General features: G+C 39.9%; 1 protein-coding gene across 3 annotated transcripts in view; it reads right to left on the reverse strand.

Moving 5' to 3' along the window:
* Positions 1-323: 323 nt before the first annotated feature.
* PLCB1 (phospholipase C beta 1) overlaps positions 324-27071 on the reverse strand; it is a 412892-nt gene continuing 386144 nt past the window's right edge. Inside the window, exons 32-33 of one of the 3 annotated variants that reach the window (XM_069787594.1) lie at positions 24164-24228; positions 3475-3658 (exon numbers count right to left, since the gene is read on the reverse strand). In XM_069787594.1, the coding sequence (XP_069643695.1) occupies positions 24190-24228 (39 nt within the window). In that variant the 3' untranslated portion in view covers positions 3475-3658; positions 24164-24189. Of the gene's footprint in view, positions 3659-24163; positions 24229-24624; positions 25654-27071 lie in introns of those variants that run through there. The other 2 variants (XM_069787592.1, XM_069787593.1) reach the window with 2 other exon arrangements.

Raw genomic sequence — 27071 nt, forward strand, 5'->3', positions numbered from 1 at the left:
AACTGCTATTCTACAAAAGCCTGTCCTCTAACCCAATACATTTTCTTACCAGTTCATTGGCTGCTGTGCACTTTTTGAAAAAGTCTCCCATTGTTTTAGAGCACTGGCAAATGCACATTTTTCTGGGAGGGGCGGCGGGTGCCCAGGCACATGCAATTTCTTGTTCTCGTTGTGAACACAAGAGCCTGCAGGGAAACTTCATCGACTCCTCGTGCCACTGCCCTTCGCAGGAGCAAAGGGGCCAGGGTAAAGGTCTTCAAGGTCAGTAAGGTCTCCTGAGTCAACTGAGGCTTTTGAGTCAATGAACAGAGAAAACAACCATCTTGTGTTAAGAAATTTTTATTTGTCCTTTGGATCTGTAATGTAAGCACGTAAAATTACAAGTGGAAGAAACATCATGCCACAAAATTGCATAGAATTTTTACAAAAATGTGAATTATGCCTCTGAAACAATCATAGATTGAGGAACTGAAAAATATGTACATGTTAACTGAAATATTTCATCCTACTTTGAAAGCAAATCATCAAGGACTAATCAATCACAGACACTATTAATACAATGTATAAGAGCAACACTGATTTCAAAGAAAGGCAAGCAATGTTGTCCCTTTAGTTATCTTTCAGTGAATGTTTAGCTAATACATGAGCATTAATTAACATAATTATGAACATGTTAAATCTAAAATGTCTGGCCTTCATTAGAATTTTTAAAATTCTGTTTATACTGCCAAAACCAAGCTATTTTCAGTAGTGTAAAGATATCTGAAGTGCACGACCTAGTTTAATATAGACAGCTCTATTCTATACAGCAGAAAGTCCACGATACAGCATTTCCACACATTCAACACAGAACAAGGCAAATACATAAAAGGCACAAGACTTGCACATCATAAAGACCCTTTTTTCATTATCTTACTCTAGTTCAAGTAATATCAATATTAAATGATATCTGTTTCACTGAAATAGTTTGAACAATGCAAGATGTACAGTATTACACACTACCTTACACCTGCAGAAAGTGGCACTGTACAGATATAAAAAAATGTGAGTACAGGAAATGGTCAAATACAAATGTACTGTAAAATGACTACAGCTGAATAGTATATTTAATCCAACCGGTATATTTATTTATTTTTAAATATAAATAAAAGGTTAACTGGTATTTGCCCAAGTTTCTTTGAAGACTGTGGCGAAGTCCTGGCTCCCCCGAAGTCCACGGGAACATAGTGCTGAAATTCAAAGGAGCTAAGATTTTACCAAAAAGCCTGTGCTGTACAATGGTTTCTATAACGTAATAGTCTTCAGTTTTATTGTGAACACTGCTATCAGTTTATTCTTTTAATAATTTAGACAATGTGTCATTTTTACTTTATAAAATGCAGCATTACATCTTGACTCTCTACGTTTTCAATGAGTGATTAAGATTGATTTCAAAGTGCAAAACAAGGATTAACAAAGGATTCACCTTTCCTAGCATTAAGATGAAAGTCAGATTTTTTAATTTCATGTTCACTAATTTCATCATCGTAAACCAGAATAGTTTAATCCAAAATATGATCTCCAAACAATATGCAATTTTTCTTTCTTTCTGCTCTAAGCTTAAAAAAGAAACATCAAAATACTGTTTGATTTCCAAGATGTGAACTTTATATATATACACACCATTATTTAACTGAAAACTTAAGCTTGATTTATATTTTATTGCTTAAATTAAAATAATAAGTTATTTTAAAGTACTAAAATCCTGAGGGAATGGAAGTAAAGTAACTTAACTGTTACAATGTATTAAAATGCCTCCCTTGACTGCTTTCTCGGATTGCTTTTTAATACAAAGTAAGGCCCCAATCTCGCAAGCATGCACGTGAATGTTATTCCCCAGAACAGTCGTGCTGAGCACAGCGGTGCGCAGGAAAATGTGAGTTTGCAGGATCAAGCCTCTCGATGCAAATCTATGTCTTTTGAGCTAGTTTATCCATTGCCCTAAGACGCCTCTTCACTACACGGCTGAGGGAAAGGCCTTTAGCGCTATGTGTTGGCTTGGGTACAAATAAGAATCTGTCTGTAATGTTTTATAATTCCTATTTCTGTTACTATGGGAATCCAGAGAATAGCATTTCTTTACCTTTTCAAATATCCTGACTTTCACAAAGCCTCTCTGTCGTCTGATACAAATTTCTCAAAATGTGCTGTTACTTCTCTCATGCATATCATACAGTACACTAACTTTGATTGTTCTTATTTTAAGAAGTCAGTTAAATGGATTAATATACATTTTTAAATAACAGTGATCAGGTTTTTATATTTTGCTTTTAAATTTCAGACCTTAGTAAAACTGAACCTCAGTCGCAAAAATAATGGAAGATTCTGTTAAATTTCAAATACTGTAGTCCTAAACATTTTATAATCCTATCAAATTCAGTAAGCTTAAAATATGATACTTAAAATCAATACTTTTGAGTCTGCAAAATATATATCAAATTTATATTCTAAAACTACTTTGATTTACAACACTAACACCACAAAAAGAATTTTATGATTCAATGACTATTTTATAGCAGTATAACCCAGATGTTAGCTTTCATAAAGATTCTCTCTACTCACGTATCCCTGAAACATTTCATTTGGCCAAGAGACCACGCTGACTTCAAACAGAAACATGCCGTGTGTGTATATAGACGGATGTGTGTGCACATATAGATAGATATATATATATACACAAACATATATGCACTCACACAGTGTAACAAACACAGACATACACAGACACCGACAATCTCCAGGCAGAGTTCTTCTCTTTGTTTTCCTCTTGTCCCCACAGTTCCGAGAATTTTCAGCAGCAATTACATTTCTTTCCATGTGATAAACTTAATATCAAGACAGCAAGCCACCAGTGCTTGCAAAGCTAAAAAGGATTACATGTTTCAGTGCAAATGTAAAATGATGGTACAGCTGTCAAGGTGCAGTTATAAAGAAGGAAACAAATATGATGAAGTACTGTTATAATATTCTCTAGGATCTGTATTAGTTTGGAGCACTTTGCACCGGCACTTCAAAAGGAAATCTGCACACATTCGTCTCTGCACAATACACTGGTCTTCATTAAACATGCTTAACAGTGAACACGGCCAGAAAATTACTCATTGTAAATTGGCCAAAAAAAAAAAAAAAAAGAAAAAACAGGGGAGAGGATGGTTAACATTAATTTTCCCATTACAACTGCACTAAGCTTTAGAATAATAATAAGATGAAGAATGAGAATGAAGACCTTTGCACAATACTTTTTATAAAATGTTCCTTTTGGGAAATGTGCACTTGAATGCAGATTCCTCCTGCCTCCCGAAGCGCTTCAGTGGCAGCTCACATTGGGAGAGCAGAGACGGCAGCTGGGGAGTGGTGCGCCCTGGCGCACTGATTGTTTCTTGGGCAATTAAAAAGTAGTATCAAACACTTTTTCTGGATTATCTTCTTCCAATTCCTCTTCACTTTGCAGAGGTTTATGATTTGATTTTCCACTGTCAGATGCCAGGGAAGAAGGGGCAGAACTGTGGTCTCCATCTTCGCTAATTTTCCCTTTCATGGCTTCCTGTACGAACTCCAGAATTTCCAAAGGCAGTCTTTTGAATTTGTCTTGATATTCCTGATCAAGTTCCACCTGCAACTACAACAAGAGAGACAAGCTGTCTTCAGGTGTATCTAATGCTACTGGTGCTACAGTATGGGGAACGTACCACAGGAGGCAGGGGCGAAATTAAGAACGCATTTTTACGGGACGCAAGAATATATTCCTTTCTTTTTCCTATTAGCGCCACACATTCAATACGCCTATTGATTTCCATGCAGTCATTGCAAAGCTGAAGGAATGTGCACTCATTTGTGCATAAGGCTGGTTTTGGGTACCATCCTGGGGTACCCAAGTCCTTAACATATATGTGGATTTAGCTGTATTGGTGTCCATACTCCTACTGGCTTTCACAAGCCATTCCGATTCATGTGCAGTATGGATCACGGATAAGCCTTTGAAAGAGCAAGGCCTTTATTAAGCTTCAGGTAGCTAATCACACATTGATCACACCACAAACGTTGCTCTGAGAACAATATAATAACTTTTGCCAGATTTCTTGGGTTGGAGAAACCATTAGGAAAAAGTCATTCGTCAAAGGGAGTCAAAGAGGGAGGGAAAAAAAGTTAAATTACATTTCTTAGGGCTAGATCATGGAAAGTTACATTATCTGATTAATACAGTATGTGTCTTGGACATTACTGGGGAAAAAGTGTTATATCATCAACAGGATGCAAAAGGCATGCAGAAAGAAATCTGGCTATCGGTCTTCAGGAAGCTGTGGGTCCTTTCCCAGTATTTATTTGTATAGCCTTTGTTTTTAGTGCCCATATTAGGATCTGCATGACCCGTTATTTAAAAAAGTTAATGTGTATGAAAGTTTCAGCTGAAGACAAAGCCAATTTTTCATCACGACCAATATAAGCACGGCAGGAAGCAAAAGGGGTGAGTTCCAAAGCCAAACCTGCTCCATCCGTCCGTCCGTCCATGCATCCAACCATCCATCCACCCACCTTCTTAAAAAGAGGGAGTCAGGTTCTGCTAACTGTAGCTGCAGCAGTTTTGCAATAGTTTCTTAGGCAATTGTATTTTGAGCTGTATTTTTTTTCCAGGAGGCATAAAGGTGCTATGAATTCTGATCCTTCAGCTCTATGCTTGAGTCTATCCTATCTAGTTTCAAGTCTCCTTCACTCTATTGCAATGGCTCTCAACAGGCAGTACAAATTTTCACTTGAACATTAGGCCCTATACTAGTCTTACCATCCTTGACCTGTCCACAGCATGTGACTTTACCGCTACCCCTCCCTCTGAGCCCTTCCAATCCCATTCCCCATGCTTCTGTCCTGGTTTTCATCCTGCATCTCTGACTTTCTTTTTGTGAAGCCTCTTCTCCTTTCTCCTGATGTGCAAATCAACGTCCTTAGCTCACCTGGTCTAGTTCTACATTCCTTAATTAGACAAATTTTGCAGCTTTTCTTCCTCAAGATCTAAGTTCTGGCTTTTTCCTTTTGGTTCCCCTGCTAAAGCTCATTTCCTGCCTTGTTTCTGGCAGTTTTTCCTGCTGTTCTGGCCTCAGTTTCCCACCTCAGTGACACAGTGCTGACTAACACCGGGTCTGAGGCACAAATGGTTCCATTAAATACATCCTGACTCTAAAACATGTATTTGCATCAACTGTTAAGACAATCACTACCGTAAGACCCTTCTTTCATGCGGTGCCCTTCTTTTTTTCCTGAACTTGCTTTGTTTTCTGGCTTTATGTCTACATACAAATTTTTGAAGGGATCCTCCTTTTGTCTCCATTTTGGTAATGCTTCCAAGAGTATGTGTATTATCCGAGGAACAGTGCTGTAGCATGGTTGGCAGGAAAAACCCACAAACGATGCTGATCATGCCTCACTGCCCAGCACACAGCCAGGGCCCTGCAGCCCCAGGACTCCACTCCTGCTGCCCAGTGACCTTCTCAACCACCAAGAGGCTACATCTGTGCTGGTCACTACTTCAGAGTGAAGGCAGCATGGCACTCACATAGGTCATATTGCAAATCCAAAGATTACGTTCTAGGCAAAAGCTCAGCCATCATGGTGAAATCATGCTTTCAGTTACAGTTCACTACTAAATATCCTCACTGCTTAAAAAAACAGGAGGGAGGGAGCGGAAGATGAGTCCTTCTGTTTATTTATGACAATTACCCAAAGATGCTATCACAGTTAGAGGGAAATTTATGCCAAATGTGGGACAAAACATTCCTTGGGTTAATCTGAAACAGCAGCGATGGCAGAGGCAGTGCCTGCCAGTGGGCTCCGAGCACACTGTGCACCATGCACGCCAAGTGCCATCATCTTTTCCTGTTCGGGAGTGTTTGCAGCCAGGCCCTGGGCTGCCGATGCAGATCTGCAGCAGTGTCCGAGCACCCCACAAAGCCAGTTACAGTTCCTGCATGGAGAGGCAGCTCTGCATACAATATTTTTCATAAATCTAGGAATTGTGGGAAAGGCTCCAAAGCACTGGAAGACACAGGGTTATAAAAGGGCATGAATTTCTTTATAAGGAGTGTCTGAGTCAGAGATGGGCTGCTGCAGCTCCCCACCTCATTGTCGTACATGGAATTACTGAATTTGTGAATTCTGGGCACCTCAGGTATACAAGGAGGTATGTAAAATCAAAAGTCAGATAAAGTGTCCTGGCTCTCAAGTTCATTCAGAACCTTGATTTGCTTAATTAGGTTTAAGAGCAATAGAAATATTTGAAATCCCTCAGAAACTGAACGTTATCTGAACCCAGTGCAACCATAAGCATATTGTTAGATAGCAATAGTGTCTAATATTCACCTCCTAAAGCGCCTCCAGTGGATAATCCCCCCGAAGTTGAGCGTTTAATAGAAATGACATGAATCTGGAGCTACCTGTCTCTCTTCATTGTCTCCAGAGACAGTCTATACAGATATCTAATCATGAGAAGGTTGAAGTTAGTTGAGAAGGAGCAGACAGTAGACAAGGAAGGTTGATTAAAACTGCAACAGTGTGTAAAAATTAGTTTTCTTTTTTATTTCAAAGGCACTGTCAGTCTTTCCCCTTGCTTGGCTTCAGATGAGTACCTCAGAGCCTATTCCCTGACCACCAAGCTATCACACAGGACTCCAGCTGTAATGAAGAGCACAACGGGTGAGCCTGGGTGCAACGCAGCCATCCCATTGCCAGACCTGACCCCTCACTGAAGTCTTCCTCAGCAAGCCTGGGGCCTGCAAACCCGTGACAGTCTCACAGTGCATTGGCCGTGTTTCTCCTTAAACCACCAGCCCCAGGCACAACGCTGGCAAACACCTGTGGGTCAAGGTTAAAGAAGGAAGTTTTCTGCTTAAAACCAGCTGGCTCAAAAAACCCAGCTGTTTTTCTTTTAAAAGCCTCAGTATCCTTCTCTTAGAGAATGATAACCATATTCTGTGGCCTTACAGGGACATTACAGTTCATTCACTAATGGGAAGCTGCCCTCCCATTAGTAGCAGTAGTCATGTGTCTTTTATCTGACTTGCTGATGGCATGACAAACTGCCATGTCAGTGTGTGTGTGTAAATAAAAGACTGCACAACCAGCACCCCACCAGACTCCGTCCCTGTGTGGCCTTACTGTTCAGTTTGCTGTCCCCTTGGGTTGCTTCCCATCACAAGTCCACCTATCCCGATTTCTCTGCTCTCTAGCTACTAAACAAGGTGACTTACACTTGCTTTTAGGATTTTGGAGCCAGACAAGGGGGGGAAAATGAGACTGATGATTAGACGGGCAGATCATTATCTGGACCACTGTTCCCATTAACACATAACAACCTTCTTCCTTCTGTTGTCTCACTGTCTGCCCTCCTACAGATCCTCTGTCCTCTCTTTAACCCCAATAAAAACGACTTATTAATGTCACCTCCATGCGGCTTTAGTATCCCACAAGGGGTTGGACACATTATTTCTTGTTCAGGTAAATCATACTGCCATGTACTTTACTTACAGGCAATGAGGTAATAGCTTAAAATTTGGAACCATCATTAAGTGTTTGCAGTGAGGTCCTTGGGGACAGGAGATGAATGTGTTAGTCACTCTTGATGGCTGTGGCCAGAAGCTCTAATTCTTGAATGTATGCTTCTACCTACCTACCCTTTATTTTTTACCCAACAGTGCTAGTTAAAAAACATCAGCTGATACTTACTCAGCTTTACAAAATGAGTAAGTATCAGTATTATTATCCCCAAAATACAGAAGAAGGAGAGAAATTAAGCTTAGGTAGGGATCAAAGCTCGGGAGGTGCCATCCTCAGCTGCCTCTGGTTTGAAAGGCCTCTCCTCCATGCCGTTTATATGATAGCTTATCAAACTAGACATACACCAGCACAGGCTTACAACAGGCTGTGGGGAGCACTAGGCCACCAAGTTGTCCTGCTCAAAATAACAGTAGACATGGTGAGGTTTTGACCGCGACTGTCCTGCCTCTGTTAGCTATACCCCACAAGGGTTTCCATAGGGAAGCCATGCCTGAGGGACCCTTTTGACTTCAGCCAGCCATTAAGCAGTGTGGGTGACCGAGGGGCTTGGGCTCGTGCACCCTCGTGCCCTGGATGAATGCCACTGTATCCTTTGAACCTTCACTACAACCAACGCAGCCCCTAGCCATAGGGACAGAAAATGTGCGGGACTTTACATGCCTAAGGCTGTGCCTTAGTGAGCAGAGCTCCTGGCGGCCAGCGAGCTGATCGACTCATATTCCCTCCCAATTCAAAGGGCTCCTCAGCATCCTTGGCTACTACTGCTTTCCAGAAAGGGTCATCATTCAGAGAAAGGCCTCAGCAACCCTTCCATGGAAAGTGGAAGGGGAAAATCAATATGGTCATTCAGCTTAAAGCAAGGAAAAAGCACTCAGAAGAGGAAAGGTATGGTATTATTAAAACTATTTATAGCATTTATACCTAGCTGTTATTATTAAAACTACCAAAATAACATAGCATAACGTAGAATTAAAATAGTGACCAGAGCATTAAAAACAGTAACTGTGATCAATAAAGAATTACAGAAGCAGAAATTGTGGTTTTAGACTATCCTGATCAAGCCCCTGTAGACGTTTGCATACTTCCAATGTGATCTCATGAATTTCTGTTTCTACCAAGAACAAAAATAAAACGATCACATGAAAAACGCAACATGCTGCCAACACAAGTTACCAGGAGGGCTGCAGTTCACATGGAGTGTTTAAGTTAAAAAAAAATTAGAAACATTAAAAAAGAAAATAAATACATTAAACCCCTTAATCCTTAATTATTCCACAATTACAGTTTTTCATATTATCTTGTCCCCAAGTTTAAGCTTCAAATACTGAACTCCTCTCCCTTCTCACTACCTGAAATACATCTTTCCTTCTGCAGAATCTTTCTTTCTTTTTTTTTTTTTTTTTTCATTTCAGGATTGTTTTAAGATAACTGTGGAAAAGCAAACAAGCTGGGCCAATGAAGTATAAGAATCTAATAATGAGCTATCAGAAGTTTCAGATGTAGAGCAAAGTTAAGAAAAGTTTTGCAGTAGCTCAAGCCATGGGAAGTAGGTATCCACACAAACATAAACGGCAACTGCATCTAGGACCTCAGGTGTCAGGAGCAAAGAACTTACTGTGTGCATTAAAAACAACCAGTGGACTAAAACTCCCTATCACACACATAGGAAATTTGGGAATGCCTCCGTGGGCTGGTGCTGCTGCCAGTACCTTGTGAAATTCTACTGCATCTACCCTGCAGCCAGCCTCCATGGCTTGAAGACAAGATGCGGCAACACAGCCGGCCGATAAGCAGCACTGCTTCCATCTGACCCCCCTCCCCTCACTTTGGCAGCCCAAGGGAAAGGGAAATTGTGGGGGAAAACACGTCCAACCCATCTCCCTTCCTGCCACAGCAACACCTTTGAAGCTGTTAACGTGAACACTGCTGCTCCTTCCCGTTGTACCTTAAAAGTGGCATTTCGGAAGTTAGTAATGAAAGTGTTTTCCAAACAATTTTCCACTCTCCTCCTTCCCCATGGAGCTTGAGATACTGCATGCTTGGTCTGCACAGCGGTGTGACCTCACAGCATTATTCTCCTGATGTAAAATCCCATGCCAGAGGCAGTTGTCTGATGCAAAACCAACCCACTTCCACACGGACTGAGATTCATTCCAGCTCACAATTTTTTAGAAATATATTTTCAACTCAAAAATAATGGAAGGTCACTACTTAAAAAGCATCTAAAGAATTAATCTTCAAGCAAAAATGTTTTGAGAAAGTTATGCATGAAATACAACTAGTTACACATTTTGGTGAAAAAAACCCCACCTAAATGCAATTTGTTGAATCAAAAACATTAATTACGGCCATATTTGTTTTGATGAAGTTCTACCACTGCAAAAATTTGATATGACTCCAAAGAAACTTTTTTAAGTCTCACATTTTCCATTCCACTTGCAATTTTTCCCTAAAGCCAGTTTTTTTAGTTTTGTGTTTCTTTTACCTCTCCTTTTAAATCCATCTTATTTTGTATTATTCATAAATACTTTGTTTCCCTGAATCACACATTTTCTTTCCCTGAATGATACAGTGAATTATGAATGAAAAATAATCCAAATATCCTAGCTCAACAATCTAGGTAAAAATGCACTCTGAGGTCCAATCAATTTGTTATCTCCAACAATCTCTGACATTTCCAACAGCAAATTCTTCATTCTCAAGTTTTTAAAAACATTTTCACATTTTCTGAGTTCTGATTCCAAATGTGAGAAATGTTCAAATTGCGTTATTGCCCCTTGAGGCAGAGGGCAGCAAAATATCAAAATAATGCCTCTTTTGTTTGGTATTTGGTTATTGTATTTATTCACCAGTTGAAATGTGATACTAATTTGTATCCATAATTACCGTGGCACTACCCACATGCAGTGTAGTATTTAATTCCAGATAAACAGTACCTGTTCTTTTTGTTTTACTGATGAGAAAGTCAACTACATTAATTTCTTCTGTACAATTTCAGCAGAATGTATTTTGACAAGAGGCAATAACTGGTTGCTACACAATTCGTAACAAAAGGGGGAATGCAAACTCTACAGGATATTTCTGTTTAGCAAAGCTCCCATTTCCCTCTTCACGTGTCATTGGAACTGTTTATTTTCTTAACAGCAGCAACACTGATCTTTTCACTGGTCAGTGAAAGCATATTGCAACAGAAATACTGGTCTGAGATTGTGGCCCCTTTCTCAGTACTCCCCTGTTTCTCTAAATCTGCTAAAGCTCCAAATACTTATTTTTCTTCCTGCAAATGTTTGACCCATGTGCCTAAAGATAATTTTGAATAGAGGATTTGGGGCTTTTAAGACTGCATCAGACAACAAATATGCATAATGTCAGTGACCTCAATTTAGCTTCCAAAATAGCACAGAGAGGACTCCCAGATTAAGGGTACAGAGAGTAAGCAAGCTGCTGTTCTGCTGCTTTTCATTTTCAGAGCTTACTTAATTAGAAAGCCATTCTGGAAGGATACAGCATTAAAAGACATATGAGTCGCAAGAATTGTTAAAAGCAGATGGAGGCTCAATAACAGGGAGCGTGAAATTGAGGAACAGAGCTCAGGGATCAAGTGATTTATAGGCAGCAATTTTTGTTTAATTGGAAACAGAAGGAGTTTCTTATTAAGGACCATGTTATTCCCTCCACTAAGCACATTTCTGCTGGGAAGGCAAAGGAGTAACCACTGCTTAGCTGTCCTCATGCCTCAAGGCCACAGTCCCTCTGCAGCACTCAGTGTGCTACGGGGGACTGCAGAAAACAGTGACTTCATGTGAGGATGACGGGTTTGAGGAGACCCGGGACTCCTCTGCAGGACCTTTCCAAAACCAATATACCCACCTCTGCCATCTGGAAGAATGGCCCAAAGAAAGCAGCTGGGAAATGCAGTTTCTTGGGAAGCTGTTTATCCAAGCCTCGGAAAGGAATTAACAGGTCTACACATGCAGAGAGCACCTAAATGCTCTCTTTTTTCTTTTTCTCCCAGCGACTGCAAGCAAGTGCATAAAGGAACATGCCACCACGTTAACATTTGGACTTAACATAGCTACTCAAGGACAATACAGCTAAGCATGAAATGAAACTATTCAGGTAGCTGAGGTTTTATCTCAAAAGATGCTGAAGCGTGGAATCATTAAAGAAAACCTAAGGGCACTCGGTATCAGAGACGGTGCAAGGAACAGCATTGCACTAGGTAAATGACAGCTGGTGTGGGAAATGTGTTTACAGTGACTGGAAAGCTCCCATTAATGATTCCTGTCCTCAGACAAGGACATCTCAGTCTCAGTGCATGCCCATCACTGCACTTTCAAATAACGGTTACTTTTCAGACCATGACAGACAAAAAGGACACCAATTCCAGGACTTTCTCTCTGCCAGCCCCACCTCACACCCTTTCTCTCCCAAATGAAGCTCCCCTAGTCCTTCACACAAGGTCTAACACACCAAGGCAATATTCCCACTCCACAAGGTCTCCATGCTGTTCCTGCGACCAGGGCTGCTTGCTCAGGAGTAGCTGTATTTTTGACTGATCCACTACTGCCACCCCTGCCTTTCCATGTCAACAGGTTGCACAGTTCAGATACTCTCCTTCTGAAATTGTCCCAAGATGGGCTTGAAAAAAACTCACTGTAACACCTGAAGCATGTCACAAGCTAAGGAGTCTAGAAACTGTATACTGTGTTATCTTCCCCTATTCATATACTCCCCCTTCAACTTCCCCTGTTATCTCCCATGTTGCAGCTTCGTGTCTCTTCCTATTAAAGCAAAGGTGATTTGCTATGCCTCCCTAATGTTCGATGAGTCCCCATACAAATGAGTCCTTTAATATCTGCTGTATCAAGGCATTAGCTTGTAACCTTAGGGCCTTCATCAGTCTGTGTCTCACCTTTATTAACTGCAACCTCAATTAAACCAATGGGACTGTGAAGAAACCTGGGACGTGGGCTCCTAGATTTTAACACTTCGTAAAGAAACTGGTATCTTCTTTCTGTGTAGTAAATCAACATCTATTCCAAGAGCTAATCAAAAAATAAATGTTTGAGTAATGAGATGCCCATCAATGTTGCCCAGGTTATACATACATTATCTGTACATATGCCTGTACTGTCCCTCTGCTGAAAACTTTTGAATTAGAGAAGCTCCTTACAGCAAAAGCCTAAACTAGTGATCTTTTCCTACTGGCAGTTTTATTATTAGTAGTAATTTCAGATCTCTTGCATTTTCTTTAAAGAGATAGCTTGTACGGAATTCTATGGGAGGATTTTCTTCACAATAACTTTTGTTTCCCATTTCTTCATCAGTACAGCAGTTTATTCTCATGCAAAGCCCTGCTCTGTACTTGGAATCTTCTTTCTGATGACTGTTTTGTGTAATTGTTTCCTTTTGTGGATAAAATGCTTTCTTAAGCTGTCAAGTGTTTCTTTTGATGACTCTATAAATACGTGACCTATGCATCTCATGATGCATATGAATAAGGATAATTAGAGCTAGTATGAATGGGAACACCCCCCCCCTCTATGAGCATCTATAACGTTTTAAGGCTAGATTCTGCTCTTTTTCATTATCACTGGAGTAAGTCAGCTTCCCTGTAAGCAAAAGAGAATCTGCTCAGTTTCAATGCAACAAATCCAGAGAAACTCCACTGAAGTCTCATCTATCATCAGATACTGCCCTTAGTTTATTGGGGTGGATCCAGGGTAAATAACTAGTGACATAGCTCAAATAGAGCTTCTTGACTGGTCCTTTTATAAAGTGCTGTCCATATTTTGGATACTGTCTTCAAAACAAACAACAACAACAAAAAAATCAGTGCATCCATTACCTTCTAACAAGTGATTTTTTTCCACTTCCACGATGCCTCCAAGGCACCCTGTAAACAGGCGGCTGACCGTCCAACAGTACAGGCCTTGGAAGAGTAGCAGTGTTGTAATTCTCAGCTCAAGAGGTCATAACAGTTCCTTGGAAACTCCTTTTAAATGACATCTTGAGGTTATAACAGCAACAATATATTCCAGAAATATTTCAAATCCCGGGTGGACCAGAGAATGCGGGACTCTGAGAGCCGTGCAGCACCACAGCAGTCAAGCAGGATGTCTCCAGTGGGCCCTGGAATTCGCAGGGCCACTTTATGTATAATGTGGTTTGCCTAAAAGTGGTGCTGTCCCCCAGAGCAAGAGAGTCCGGCTATTTTTGAAAGAGGAGAAAGACAAGGAAAGAAAGCTTCAGGTGTTTAAGGTCTCCTGTGTAAGGGCTCAGGAGCTGACGAAGTACAGATCTGAAAAAAATATGGTGAAACCCACACCACAGCTTTTGGACCCTTGTCTAAACTGAACTCTGAATACAGTTTAAGAAAGTGTTTTTCAGTCTCTCACATCCACCTTCCTAACAGATAATTATAGTGTCACCTGTGTCTGACTCTTGACAGGACATCTCTAACAGGTCCCATCAGTATGGCAGAAAATTCCCTCCTAGCACAAAGATTTATTCTCAAATATGACAATGAAAAGGAAATAAAGAATCTATTTCTCTGTCTCTCTCTAGTGGCATCACTGTGCTACTCAATGGAAAAGGAACAGTCACCCTATGATTAAGTCTGGCACCTCCTTTCACTGCGATACCCTGCTCTGCCCTTCCTACTCAGCCCAGACGCTCAAGGCAGTTTCGAGTAATAAGAGCTCCTAACATACATACACTGAGGTCTGTGTATCTTTAGATAGCATGTTTCTTAAGGTACACGCTCACTGTAATTTCCATGTCATTGATAATTGTCAGGGAACTGCATGGAGTTTTAGAAGTAAGCCATCATTAGTTCAAAAAATAATCACACTGATAAAGCCTTATGCTGCACTTTGAAGTTTACCTTGTACTGACTATACCTCTTCATATCAGAAAGCCTCTGCAGGATGGAGCCTCATTGAAAAGTCTGCTTGGAAAATTACAGAGCAGTGAGTCCTTCTGTTAATATCCTGTTAAAAATGAATGTTTTTAGACTAGAAAGCAAGCACACTCTGAATAAAGATCAAAGCCTTAGAAGTTTATTTGAAAATCTTTTCAAGTAGTTGCAGTTCTGTAATCCCTTGTAACAATGAAGGCTATTCCAAAATATTTCCTAACTCATTAACAGCATGAATCTGGCTTCCTCTTTACTGTTAGCAGAGATGTGCATTGACTGTCCCTAAATGATGAGCCAATTTAGGGACTGACCCATTATTTTCTAACATAACAAGCTAATGAAAAAAAATCCATTCAGAACCTGGCAGAAATTTAACAGCGGAGACAGAGCTACTGTCTTTCATTTTCCATCTTCCAGAAATGATGGTTCAGTATCTTGGCCTTTGTGCTTCCAAATGTCAGGAAAGTTTGGAGGCTGAGTTTAACAATGACAAAAAGTTGGGGCTCAATTCAAATTTATATATTGATGTATATAATAATAAACATCAAATGGAGATGTATCATTGCTACTAAGGATACAGAGTCTGATACTGTTTATGGCTGCTCTATGTTTATATATTACTATTATCTTCACAGCTCTCCACTTCCACCATTATTTCATCCAAATACCCACCACTACTCATCATTTCATGCTGTATTACACAACACACATTTTTTTTTCTTTTACTTAAGAAGCAAAATTAGTGTGGAATTTTAACTGCAACTCTTAAAAACTTTATAGCTTAATCTAAGAGCAGCACTGCCCAGAGGTTCAACCTAATTAAAAATAGCCTGAAGCTTTTTACTTCCCGATGAACTTAAAAGGAAAAAAACCTCCTCTTGTTGTCTGTACTGCTATTACTGGATTAAGTAGTACTATGCAATGGGAGGTTAATGGAGCCATCCTCATGATTAAGTTCAAGGGATTAATATTTCACTTCAGTTGTTTTTTATTTAAACATTTTTTCCAAAGGTCATATTAGCGCTGACTACTGCAAACTCAGGCAAGTCTCTAATTACCCATCATGTTTAAATGAACCATGCAGAAAACTTTAGTTCAGTGATGTTCAGCAAGCATCCCACAATGCAAAAATTGACATATAAGGTAACTTCATAAAGCTAAGATAAACAAGACAAAGCCCCTCCCACTGCTGCGCAGATTAGCTTGAACTCATGCCTGCTAAAGGGCATACCCAAAGTTCACTTAAGTCTAGAAGAAGATAGTGATTGACTTTGATGGGGTTTGGATCTACAATACCAGCAACCATATAAGTACAGGCACAAACTAACCAGGTCAAACAAAGGAACCACTGGCACAAAATGGCATGAAGTGTGTACTCCTTCCCCAACAGAGATCTTGAAGGTAATCTGACTCACAAAAGAGAAGTGCAAAAGCCATGCGTCAGAGGTTCAGGACTTTCAACTGCCTTGTCTTAGCAATTTAAGGAAACTGCAAAGCATGAAAAAGTCTAGGAAACACAACCAGGTTGCTGCTTAAAATCCAAGCCTGCTTCAACAGACAGGTAGAGATAACAAATTCCCACAGAGAAGGTGAGATGCCATTCTCACATCCAGACCTGCCCACCTTTCTCTTTCTTTGCCCTGATCTGGGTTTCTGTTGAGCACCTGAGCTCCATGAAGAAGGGAAATGGCTGAAGGTGTTTTGCCCTCTTAATGCTTATTATGGGTGAAGGACTACCACCCTGATCACGAGGACTACCACCCTGATCATGCTGCAGCCCAACCAGCCAGCACAGATCCTGAGTCAGCTCTTCTCATGTGTGCTGGAATATGTTCAGTGAGCTGTGGTGACAGAAAATGTGCGTGCCATAGCACTGGTGTGTTTAAGTCTGCACTATGGTATGCTTTTTATCTTGCTGTGCAGTTGGACATCTTGAAGTCCTCTTGAGCAGATCTTTTAATGATATTGCCAATAGCACAGTTGAATTTGGGGGTCAGACCTTCCTGTTGCCAGGAAGAGGGATGTGCAAATTCCCTAGAAGCCAGCAGAGACAGGAAAATAAGGGATACTACAACTTAGCACTACTTAGAGAATCGGTTCCCTTGGTACCTCCCTTCCTCACTGATCTCAGTGGGCCACAGCACGCAGAGGTCACGCTGGAGCCTCATCCAGATCTCAAGCCTACTACAGAAAGAGTGAGCTTTTCTATTGATATCAGTGTGTGCTGGATTTGGTCCCTGGCTCCTCTCCTTCTGAAGTTAATACAGTTCATCAAAGTTTAGTTCACCAGATGGTCAAGCCTACTTAGATGAATCTCACAGAACTTCACTAAGTCCTTTGCTTTTTTTTCCGTTGAGAGGCATGCCATCAAAATGTATAACATGATCTCCTTAGAGCTCCAATTTGTTTTTAATCTGATTTCATTTGTGTGTATCACTATTGGTAGCTTCTATCTTGGAAAAGTTTTGTACCATGCAAAACCTTATTTAAGAAAAAAAAAATTGGCAGTAGAACAAAACCTCATTCCATTATAAGAACTTATCTTTTTAATGCTCTATCAGTGTTTTATTATTACTTCGGTACTTGACATCTTCCAAAAGCATTTAAAAAGTTCTTGAGAGGTCTTACAACTTTACAGTATATTCTCTGATGCCAATTCTGATCACAATCTAGTTGAAGATAAGTTTAATGAACACTAGAGAAATAAAGGCCTTTCATATGTGATCAAGGTACTTGAGGAAGCAAAAGAATCCTTTAAAAACACTGGTTGCTTGGTTTAAAGCTCTATTTAAAATATGTGTAGAGTACATAATTTTGTTGAGGATAACAGAAATTTATCTTGAATTTTGGGAGTATTCCAAATGATGGTAGACAAGTATCAGAAATGAATGAGATTATTAACTTGCAAAAAAACCTTTTAGAACAATGACTATAAAATGTCACCTTTTCCCCATCTCATGGAAATGTATTTAGAACTATAGAAATACAGACAGACATTAGATTTAGTGATGGCAAGTGAATAATTAAGTCATCTGCTACTCTATATAACAGTAAAAAGATTATTCTGAGTTAGTTACAGAAGTTATTCCTAAAAATTTCTTATCACTTATGTTATTTAAACTTTCTTACATATCAATTAGTTTGAAATAATAAGTCTTTAGGCTATCCATTAATTGCAGCACCGTAGACACAATCTGTATTTAAAATTATGCAATGAAAATTAAGCCAAAGCACCAAGCTGTCTTGGCTAACAAAAAAGGTTTCCTCAGCCCTTCGGATAAAGAAGGAGAGATAATGGGGGCACTGAATTCACAGGAGAACGCTTTCTCAGTTTACTATTCTGTCTTGTCACATGTTAACACAGACTACCGAAGCCACAAGCCGTTATCCAAGTGTTTAATTTGCAGTCTTGCATTTTCAGTGCATTCATTTTCTGATCGTACAGTATGGTTGTTTTCAGACAAAAAAGAAAAGAACTCCAGTGATTAATGCAAAGGAAGGACAGCAACATATATAACCTGAAGGATAGCTGATTACGAAGATTCTGCAACGGGATCATTTACAAATGCAAGGTAAATGTGGATGGGAAATTTAGACAGTTTAGTTACTCTTTTAGAAGTTAGAGGGAGGCTGGTTGCAGAGGAACATCTGGTCTATACCTCAGGAGAAGACACCATTTTTAGTTTCTCTCTCTCCTGCTGTTACGGCTCTAGGTTCTCAAAGAAGGCTTCAACCCACTCTTTTAAGTCTTGCTGTCTTTGCAGAACAGATCTTAGGACAACTGAATTTCTCTTGTCTGGTCGTATTTTGCTTCCCTGATGCACTGAAACTACAATTTGGCATTTGTACCATTATAGCTGCTTCACGCTGGCATCTGTCAGAGACACACAGCGTGGACTGCCATATCAGTCACAGCTGCTGACTGCAGCTGCTGTCCTCAGCGGCAGCGATGATGGGAAGTGGGATTATTTTAAAAAGTGCAGCCATTAATTGATGGGTGCTTTTTCCCAAATCCTCTATGCCTGCAGCATGAATGAGGAGTCAAAGATAACATTCAGCTGATTCAAACAGATCTTGGGAATGATGTCTTCCTGCCATAGAAACTAGAAAAAAAGCAGCTGAAATATTCTGTGTTGAAAAGCATGCCTGACTGAGGTAATCACACCTAAGAGTGATGCTTCTTTAAAGTCAGACAAACTGCAGCAGCTCGCTATCTTCTCAGTCTTCTCTGCATGCTACACCAGCAGTTACAGAGCTGTTCCACCTTACTGTCTTCCGTATCCTATGCTTAATTGTACTTTTAAATAAGAATAGGCAGAGCATCGGGCAGGCAACTTTCTGTGTGTAGTACAGCTTCTTTTTATCTTCAGACAATAGCAGTTTACACTTCTGTGCACAAAAAAAAGATACCCCCTGTAACATTCAGCCTAGCCACTGTGAGATTTCCTAATGTCAGTATCCTACACTCAATATGTAACTCTTGTAAAAGACACTAAAAAATGTTCTCTATTATATGCATGTTTATTAAAAAAGTCCTCCTACTAATATTAATAAATGGTTACAGGAGGGAAACGAGGGTGAATACTGAGTCAATCCTCTTAATGACATGTCTGTGTGCTTGTGGATGCATATACTCACAAAACGGTGGAAAAATGGAAGGCATCTAATTATTTTTAAGTAAATCAAAATATTTACCTCACTGGCATAAATGCAGATTTTGTATATAAATTCAGGTTAATGAAATACTCATACAAAAGAGACAGTTTGTTCAGGGAGGACAGGTACAAAGAGGGTCTTTGGTGAGGTATTTATCAAAGACCTTTATTTTTTTTTCTGATCTCCAGCATATTTTAAGAGAGGGACCTGCTGAAAGTCTCTGGGTAATGACAGATTGGACATGAAAATGGACATTGTCGTGGTGGGGACTTATAATGGATGATTACACTAGGAAGATCGGGTGATGAAACTTCCTTACTTGCCCAGAAAACTTTTCAAAAAGGAATACAGCAGGGCACAGAATACTTCAACTTCCTAGCAGGCAACATTCATATTTACAATACGTACTCTCTACTTTATGTGTGATTGGATGTGAAAACAGACACCTATTTCACTTAAATGATCTGGACCTGTGAGCAGGCTTATTGCTTTTTTACACTGTATCAATTCCCGCAGCAGCCATAGAGAGGATCTTGGCCTAGGTAAAATCCTCAAACATGGTTTATATCACTGAAATAAATCTGCTTATGAGGGAATTGCAACCATTAAAGGGCAGCTGACATTACAAGGAATTAACCCCAGTCTTAAAAAAAAAAAAAAAAAAAAATCACTTAAAAAGGAAAAAAGGGAACTAATAATTTAAAAAATTGAATTAATTTTCAACCAGTTAGTATTTTCAAGTGGGAGCTGCAGCAATGTCTGAGTACAAATGGGAATGAAGGGTACTCCAGGCCAAGAGGGGACATTAACACTAACATGGAATTGGGAAGAAGTTACTGCAGAATTTATTCCATTATGCCATGGAGAGCGCGAGGCCCTGCTCCGAATTACAATGATTCCCCAAGAAAAAGACTGACAGTGAGTTATTGTTCCCAGGAGCTTCTACAATTTCCATGCTACTTAGCATTACAGGCTCATATATCTATCACACCTCAACTTCAGCAGCATCCAAACTATGTGGTATAAGGTGTATTACTAAAAGAACAGGGAAGGATTTAATTGCCGCCAAGGCCATCAATCCTATCAGGAATACTGATTCCTGAAACTTGATCGCTGCTTTGAAAACTGAACCTGCAGAATTTTCAGCAGAAAGGAGCATTTTAAGAGCAGAAATACTACACTGAGATCTCACTGACCTATATAACACCCTGCAGAATAAAACTGATCCAAACAGGTGCTTCTAAATATACTAGTAATCTCAAGAAGGACCACAGATAAGCTATTGTATATCTAATAGTTTCTAGAAATACTAACCTTCAGTATCAGCAGGTTGCGAAATAATTTGCCCTATGAGCTTCATGCCATATGTTTTATGCAGGCATCAACACCTACTTTGTGAAAATAAAGCTGTCAAAATGTGAGCTACCACATGCAGTATCATTCCCACAGGCCATACAGTAATTAAACATGGAGGCTGACATTACACTGTGCTGAATTCTGGTTGTGCACAACAGCTATCAAAAGACTTACAAAAATCCAGGTTAAGAAAAAACGCCAGCTTGATTCTAGACAACACTTACATATGGCTGAAGTCCCACTGAAAAACTCTATCATGCACTTAAGTGCTCATTTGAAACACAGCTTAAAGGACAAAGGGAATTGTAGCAGTAGCTTTTAGGTCCTACTTTTTAGAGCTCTCATGAGCCATCCCTACCCAGCCAAAACATCCTAGTGGAAAAGTCATTTTGCTTGTTCAGACCAGAATTGTAAGTCTACATTCTCTTTTTCTGTCTCAAAAATCTTAACTTAGGTTTCTACTGTTGACAAACATAACTGTTAACTAAATGGAAGTTCCTCCTATAAATGACTAATTAGTTACTAGTGGATTCAGACAGATCCTGAATGATGTTGTAAATTTAGGTCATTTCTCTAGATTTCTGCACAGCTATTATCATGGCTTAGAAGGATTATATGCCTCTCCTGCACAGAAATATTCTCTAAGGTCATTAGTTTTGTTCAACCCAAAGCCAGTGGTTTCTTACATAGGAGTGAGAGCTGATATTCCTTTTTGGCCTGCAGGAAAAATTGACTCTTTCTTCTGCGCAGCCTGCCCTCCTCCTATCCAAGTATTTCAAAGCATTCAAAATGCCTTGCCCTGTGGATACAGCAGTGAGAGCTTAGGGCAGAAAGGGGCGGAAAAAAAAGTTTCCTCCCATTATTCTCATATTTGCTTTGGAGCAAGGTAAACCTTGGGGCAATGGATTCTTTCACCCCAGTTTGGAGCTCCCTGTGTTCCCAGTGCTAATCCATTTTGTTTCCCAATTTTCTTGCACAGGTAGGGTACACTGAATGGTAATTCCACCATGCAAAGCTTCTCCTAGTACCATTCCCTTTACACAGTCTATGAGGCTGAAGTCCTGAGAGCAGGACAAAGGAAAGAATAATTCCAGTGGTGTCATAAGGAGTTACATGATGCCACAGGAGGTTCTTCCCTGAGGTTGGATCTCCTTCTAACTGTGCAGGAGCAATTGGATTTTCCCAGGTCCCCACCATCCTCCCAAGATATCCTAATTTGACCCTGGCGGGTGACATCAGGTTGGCCTCATATTGTTAAAAATGTAAGCAATGTGTGATGAGAACAGAGTTAAATACTTCTGTTTTTTAAAATGTTCACTGAGTTGTTTCAAGGCAGCTCAGCTCTATTCCAATCTTCCTGCTTTTCAGGAAAGGAAGACAGAACATCCCTCAGGAAGAGAAATCAATATTCTTGTGACACTTAAACACAAACAACAAAGAAATCCCAGTTCCCTAGTGAGCAGTTGCCAATTTAATTTTGCCATCTTCAGTAAGTCACTCTTTTGAATACTGTCAAGGTGCCAAGATATTCATTACGGGCTCTACTTTCTTTTGTCACAACTGCTTTGCTCAGCAAATGTACACTTTTAGTTGCCTTGCCTGTGTCGAAGAGGAAAACAACATTCATGAAATCAAGGCCCCACCTAGCAGTTTTAATCTCTAACCTTACCACAAGGAGAGAACTAAACAATATTTAAAATTGTGTTATTTTTAAAAAGTGTTTGAAAAAATGATCACTTATTTTGCAGCAATAAAAACATTTAAATAAACTACAAGCATGTAATGATATGTATAGATACATGAAGAATATGTTAGTGTCCATGTGGGCAGAGACAGGTGAGTCACAGCAAAAAAGCCTTACAAATCAAGTTATAGTCACACTTTATAAATATTCAAACTTATTTAGCATTTGCCTTTCAGTAAAGTATAGAAGTCGATCTGTATTGTGCTAGGCACAGAGGAAACATACAGAGTTCGCTCCGTCTTTCTTGCAAGTACATGTCCATAAAAGTATCCACTATAAGTATGTAAAACCAAATCAAACAAAAAGCCCTAGACAGGCTGATAAAACAATCTGGGGGGAAAGCACAAAGAACCACCACACTGATGCTGGCCAGGGAGCCGAACAGCACTCACAGCAAACGTGCGCCTTCACCACTGCTGGTGGTGCCTCACTGCTAACAGTGGTACCAGCACCACACAGACTGGAAGAGGAGTAGTCCCAAAAACTGAGCCTTGATTGTCATTAGGAAGGACTATGAATTACAGAACAACTGTTAAGACCTTGTGCGGGATGGTGAAAAGCCACAGAAGGATGTTCCGTAGCAAGGAGGAGCTGCAGCTGTCTTGGGGAGGCTCCTTTTACTCCTGCACACGTGTGTGAGTTGAGCCCGAGGACACTGAAAAGCAAACAGTGCCTGCCTGGCAATTAACCAAAATCCTTTGCATCCAGGTAACCGCAGCAGAAAGGCAGGTTTTGTTACCAAATACAGTCCCCACTGAGAAGCCATGGTGCTTCTCTCCTCAAAGACAAGCAAAGCATATCAAAGCATTCCAGAACAAAGCAGTAGAAGGTGAAATATTAAATAAAAATACAAAGCAAGCAGGACTCACTGATTCAGTGACAAAGGTGTGTGGCTTATTGGTACTCCCTTGACAGTGAAAGCTCAAGACCTCCTGGCGTAACTGTATTTACGAGAGGTTTCAGGAAGTTTGCTTATACATAATCATGTCTTCTGATAGCAGAGATACCCCTGAAATAATACTTCATTCTATCAGCATGTTCTAATCATCAGCCCTTCCATAAAGCAATGAAAAAAACTCTTTTAATCTACTTTCATCTTTCTTCCAGGCTTTGCCTGCCTTTCCCCAGTTGTCTCCTGTTCCCTTCCTCCTCCCTGAAAACTCACTCTCTTACCTCTAAATCTTCCCCTTTAGGCTTCACTAATCCTATTTTACTGATTCGCATTCATAAATTCTTTCTCTTTGTCCCCCAGTTTTCTTCCTGCTCTGATGCCCTGGTTAATCCTTTCTTTATCCTATACTGTGGTGTCCCAGATGACAAATCCTTAATTTATCTGCTTGGTAAGTTTAATCTTCAGAGGTACCCAGAATTCCTACCTTCAACACCTTTCCCCATCTCATACCTCTACATTCAGATGCTCTCAATTCCTAAGCCCACATCCTTCCCCCGCATCAATCTTCTTTACCTTTTCAAAGAGACATTTCATAGTGCCTGGTTTTCTGATCTGAGAGTACTGCAGCTACTGTGAGCAGAGAACAGAGGATATTCTGATGACCCAAAGGGCTGTGGAAAGAAAGCTTGTATAATCATGCTGTTACACACAGCCCCTGACCGCTGCACTGAGGTGGGGCAAAAGCAGCAATAAATAAAACAGGCAGGGAGACAATGGGGTGGGGTATGATTTGAAGAAGCCACAAATTGCTTTCACGGTATAAAAAGGATGTAATGGTCAGTGGCAGCATATGTTATGCAGCTAGTAGATAATAATCAGGGCTATAATTGCTCAAAGATTTCAGAAGAACCACCAGGCAGTAAATTGTGGACGCTCCTGACTTAGTTTTGACATGTAAAATGAAAACAACATTAGCATTACTAGATAAAAAGGGGAATGTTTCACTCACTTTCACTATAGTCTCATATTCCATTTCTACTTCTGTTTTTCCTCTACTTCTTGTTCTTCTATGCTCTTTAAAACAAAACCAAGGATCATTTCAATTTGATATGATTAACATTACTCTAAGCTGAAATGACATAATTCTGTGCAATACAGTAAAATAACATCTCTTTAATCTATGCACTTAATGAAAAACAAAAGATTACTTCATGCTTCTGTGTGCTGGCTCATTAATATTTGACTAGGTACATGTTAGTCAGAGAAAGCAGTCAGAGAAACCTGTCACTCCATACTAAAGGAGGACAATATTTCAACTGTGTTATGTGAGACATCCGGGTTTAGTTGAAGTTGCAGCGTATGCACATTGCAAGAAGTGTTACTTTTTTTCTGGGAGGGGGAAAGAAGAATGTCTCTGAAGGAAAAATGAGGATCAGGCATGCCACCCAAAGTATGTGCTTGAAGAAATACCTCTGGCCATTGCAGCAGGAAGGCCTTAGACTGCAGTCAGACCTGATCCCATGAACTCAGTGCAGTTTGGATGGAAAACCTTCAAGGACATCACCAAGTGCTTACGAGAGTGGTGCTGCTCCTTCACCAGACAGCCTATTCCCATTGAGTCAGTCTTGCATGAGTGCCTGAGCAGGACAAGGTGTGGGACACGCTGCTGTTGGAGCTGTTACCGCTCTTCACTCGCCTTCGTCCTGAGTTGGTGTTTATCTCTGGAGCTGAAACTTCTCTTTAATAGTTCAAAAGAGTGGCAGGATTGTCAGATTGTCCCATCTACCTAGAAGACCCTGACGTGCTGCAGGCAGCTGCATGCTACTCAGAGCTGACTCATTGGGATAGCTGTGATTCATCATGCACCACTGGGAGCACCCTGAACTTAAAACTCTCTCTCCTGAAGAGGTCTAAGGCCTGGATCAGAGAAGTACTGGATGTAATCCAGCAGCAACCAAAAAGACCCAAGTTTTTTAGTTTGTGCAGTTACCAGAAGATGGCTATAAAATTATAGCCAGGAACTGAAAAAATGGCTGACTTTTTGGTTCTTGCTAAGTGCAGTCTTTAAACAATGTTGCCGTGCTATTTTTCAAGTGGCTGCAGTATGTTTCATTCTCTGTTGTGTTAAATTATTGTGTTAACTGTCTTGTTTTGCTCTAAAATTAGTGTTATTTCAGTATTAAGTGATTTACTGCTTCATATGGATAGTAATTGCATGAGTATATTGCTGAATCTGGTTCTGTTTGTAGAAGTTACATCACAGCTCTTTTATGATACAGTTGGTGCCACTAAAATCTTGACACTTCCCACATCGTATACTTTATACTCTATCACGTATTCAAGACAGTATCGTATTTAAATTGTCCAGGAGCCAGAGCTGTAATGGCATCCAGTGTAATATGGTGACACTAGGTGACTGTCAGCCATGGAATAACTGTATGCAAGTTCACTGAGGTAAACTGTCTTAGCTGTCAGGTTTGTTACAAATGAAATTGAAACCTTTAAAAAAAAACAGAAACAGACAATAGCACATAATAAAGTTTCTCATTTAATATTTAAAGATTAAATAGCTTAATAACTGAAGCAGTACTTTTAAAATTTGTTACAAAACATTTCCTCTCAAAGCATTTTTTAAACTGGATGTAATTATTGAGTCACTTCCTTGGTAATGGGTGAAGAAGCAGAACAATACATTTGAGCACTGTGTCCTCATTTTACTTCCATGCAGATTCATAAATGCCTTCTAATTGAGTCAAAATAGCAGGCAAAAAAATATAATTAGCTAACAACGTGGCTGGATTTGATTGAAATTCTATGTAAGGGAACTTATGCCACCTTCTTACATTGTGTTGCAACAAATGAATGAAACCATTTTATTTATTTTCTCCTTGAACTCTTTCTCACCTTGGTAGCAGTGGGCTGTAAAGCTACTGCATTAACACTGACACAAATGGTGTTATAAGATACATGTTGGGTATAAGATGGTCAGGAAATGGGTGCCAGTGATTGTGGTAGCTTGCACCTTTTTGACATGCAAAATGAATCTAAAATATTAGCTGAGGAAGCAGAAGGTGACAGTTTGTAGCAGAAAAAATGTAGCAGCAAGAAGGTGAAATGTAAAGTGAAAAAAGAAAGCTACTTTGTTTTGCATAGTTCCTTATCACTTCTCCTGATGCACTTCATTTTTCTGTCCCTTTGATCTATACACTTCACTGGTTTTGTGCTCCCACTGACAGACAAATCAGATAAAGTGCCTTACTTAAAATTGGCAATTTTTACAAAATTACATATATGTTCACAGCACACAAACATTTTGTCACTGTGGATGTTGGCCTAGTTACTTCAATGAGGCTTGTAACTACTGAAGGCAGACTAAGATTTGACTAGAAATTCCCTTAAAAGCAAACCAGTCTTGGAAAACACTACTAAGCATCTTCCTGCTAAATTCCTTAGTCTGTGCAATATTATTAGTTTTCCTTACTTCTGGCACCATTTTTAGCCAGCCTCCCTGGTAAAGGACACATCTTGGTTTGTGAAAATGTGTCTACTTTGCGTGCAGGTGACTGCACGCACATATTGGCTAGTGCTGACACGCCAGGATTTGGGTGTGCAAAGCAGACACACATTTGCCAATATGCAGATTTTACCTACCTGGAGGATGAAAATCAGGCTCAAAATAAGTAAACATTGCAAAAAAAGCAACATCCAAAAAGAATAACAGAAAAATCTCTACTTTATCAAACTGAGGATTTTCCCTTTGATTAGTTATCAAAACACAGTCCACTGAAAGTAACAGAGATATCTGGATAGCATGAATTCCACAATGATAGGAAATTATAAGGTTACAAGATACAACTACTTAGCTGTAAGTAGGGTACGCACCACTCAAAACCTATATTGTTTATAAAGCTTTTAAC

This window comes from Haliaeetus albicilla, chromosome 7, assembly GCF_947461875.1.
Source record: "Haliaeetus albicilla chromosome 7, bHalAlb1.1, whole genome shotgun sequence".
Lineage (NCBI taxonomy): Eukaryota > Metazoa > Chordata > Aves > Accipitriformes > Accipitridae > Haliaeetus > Haliaeetus albicilla.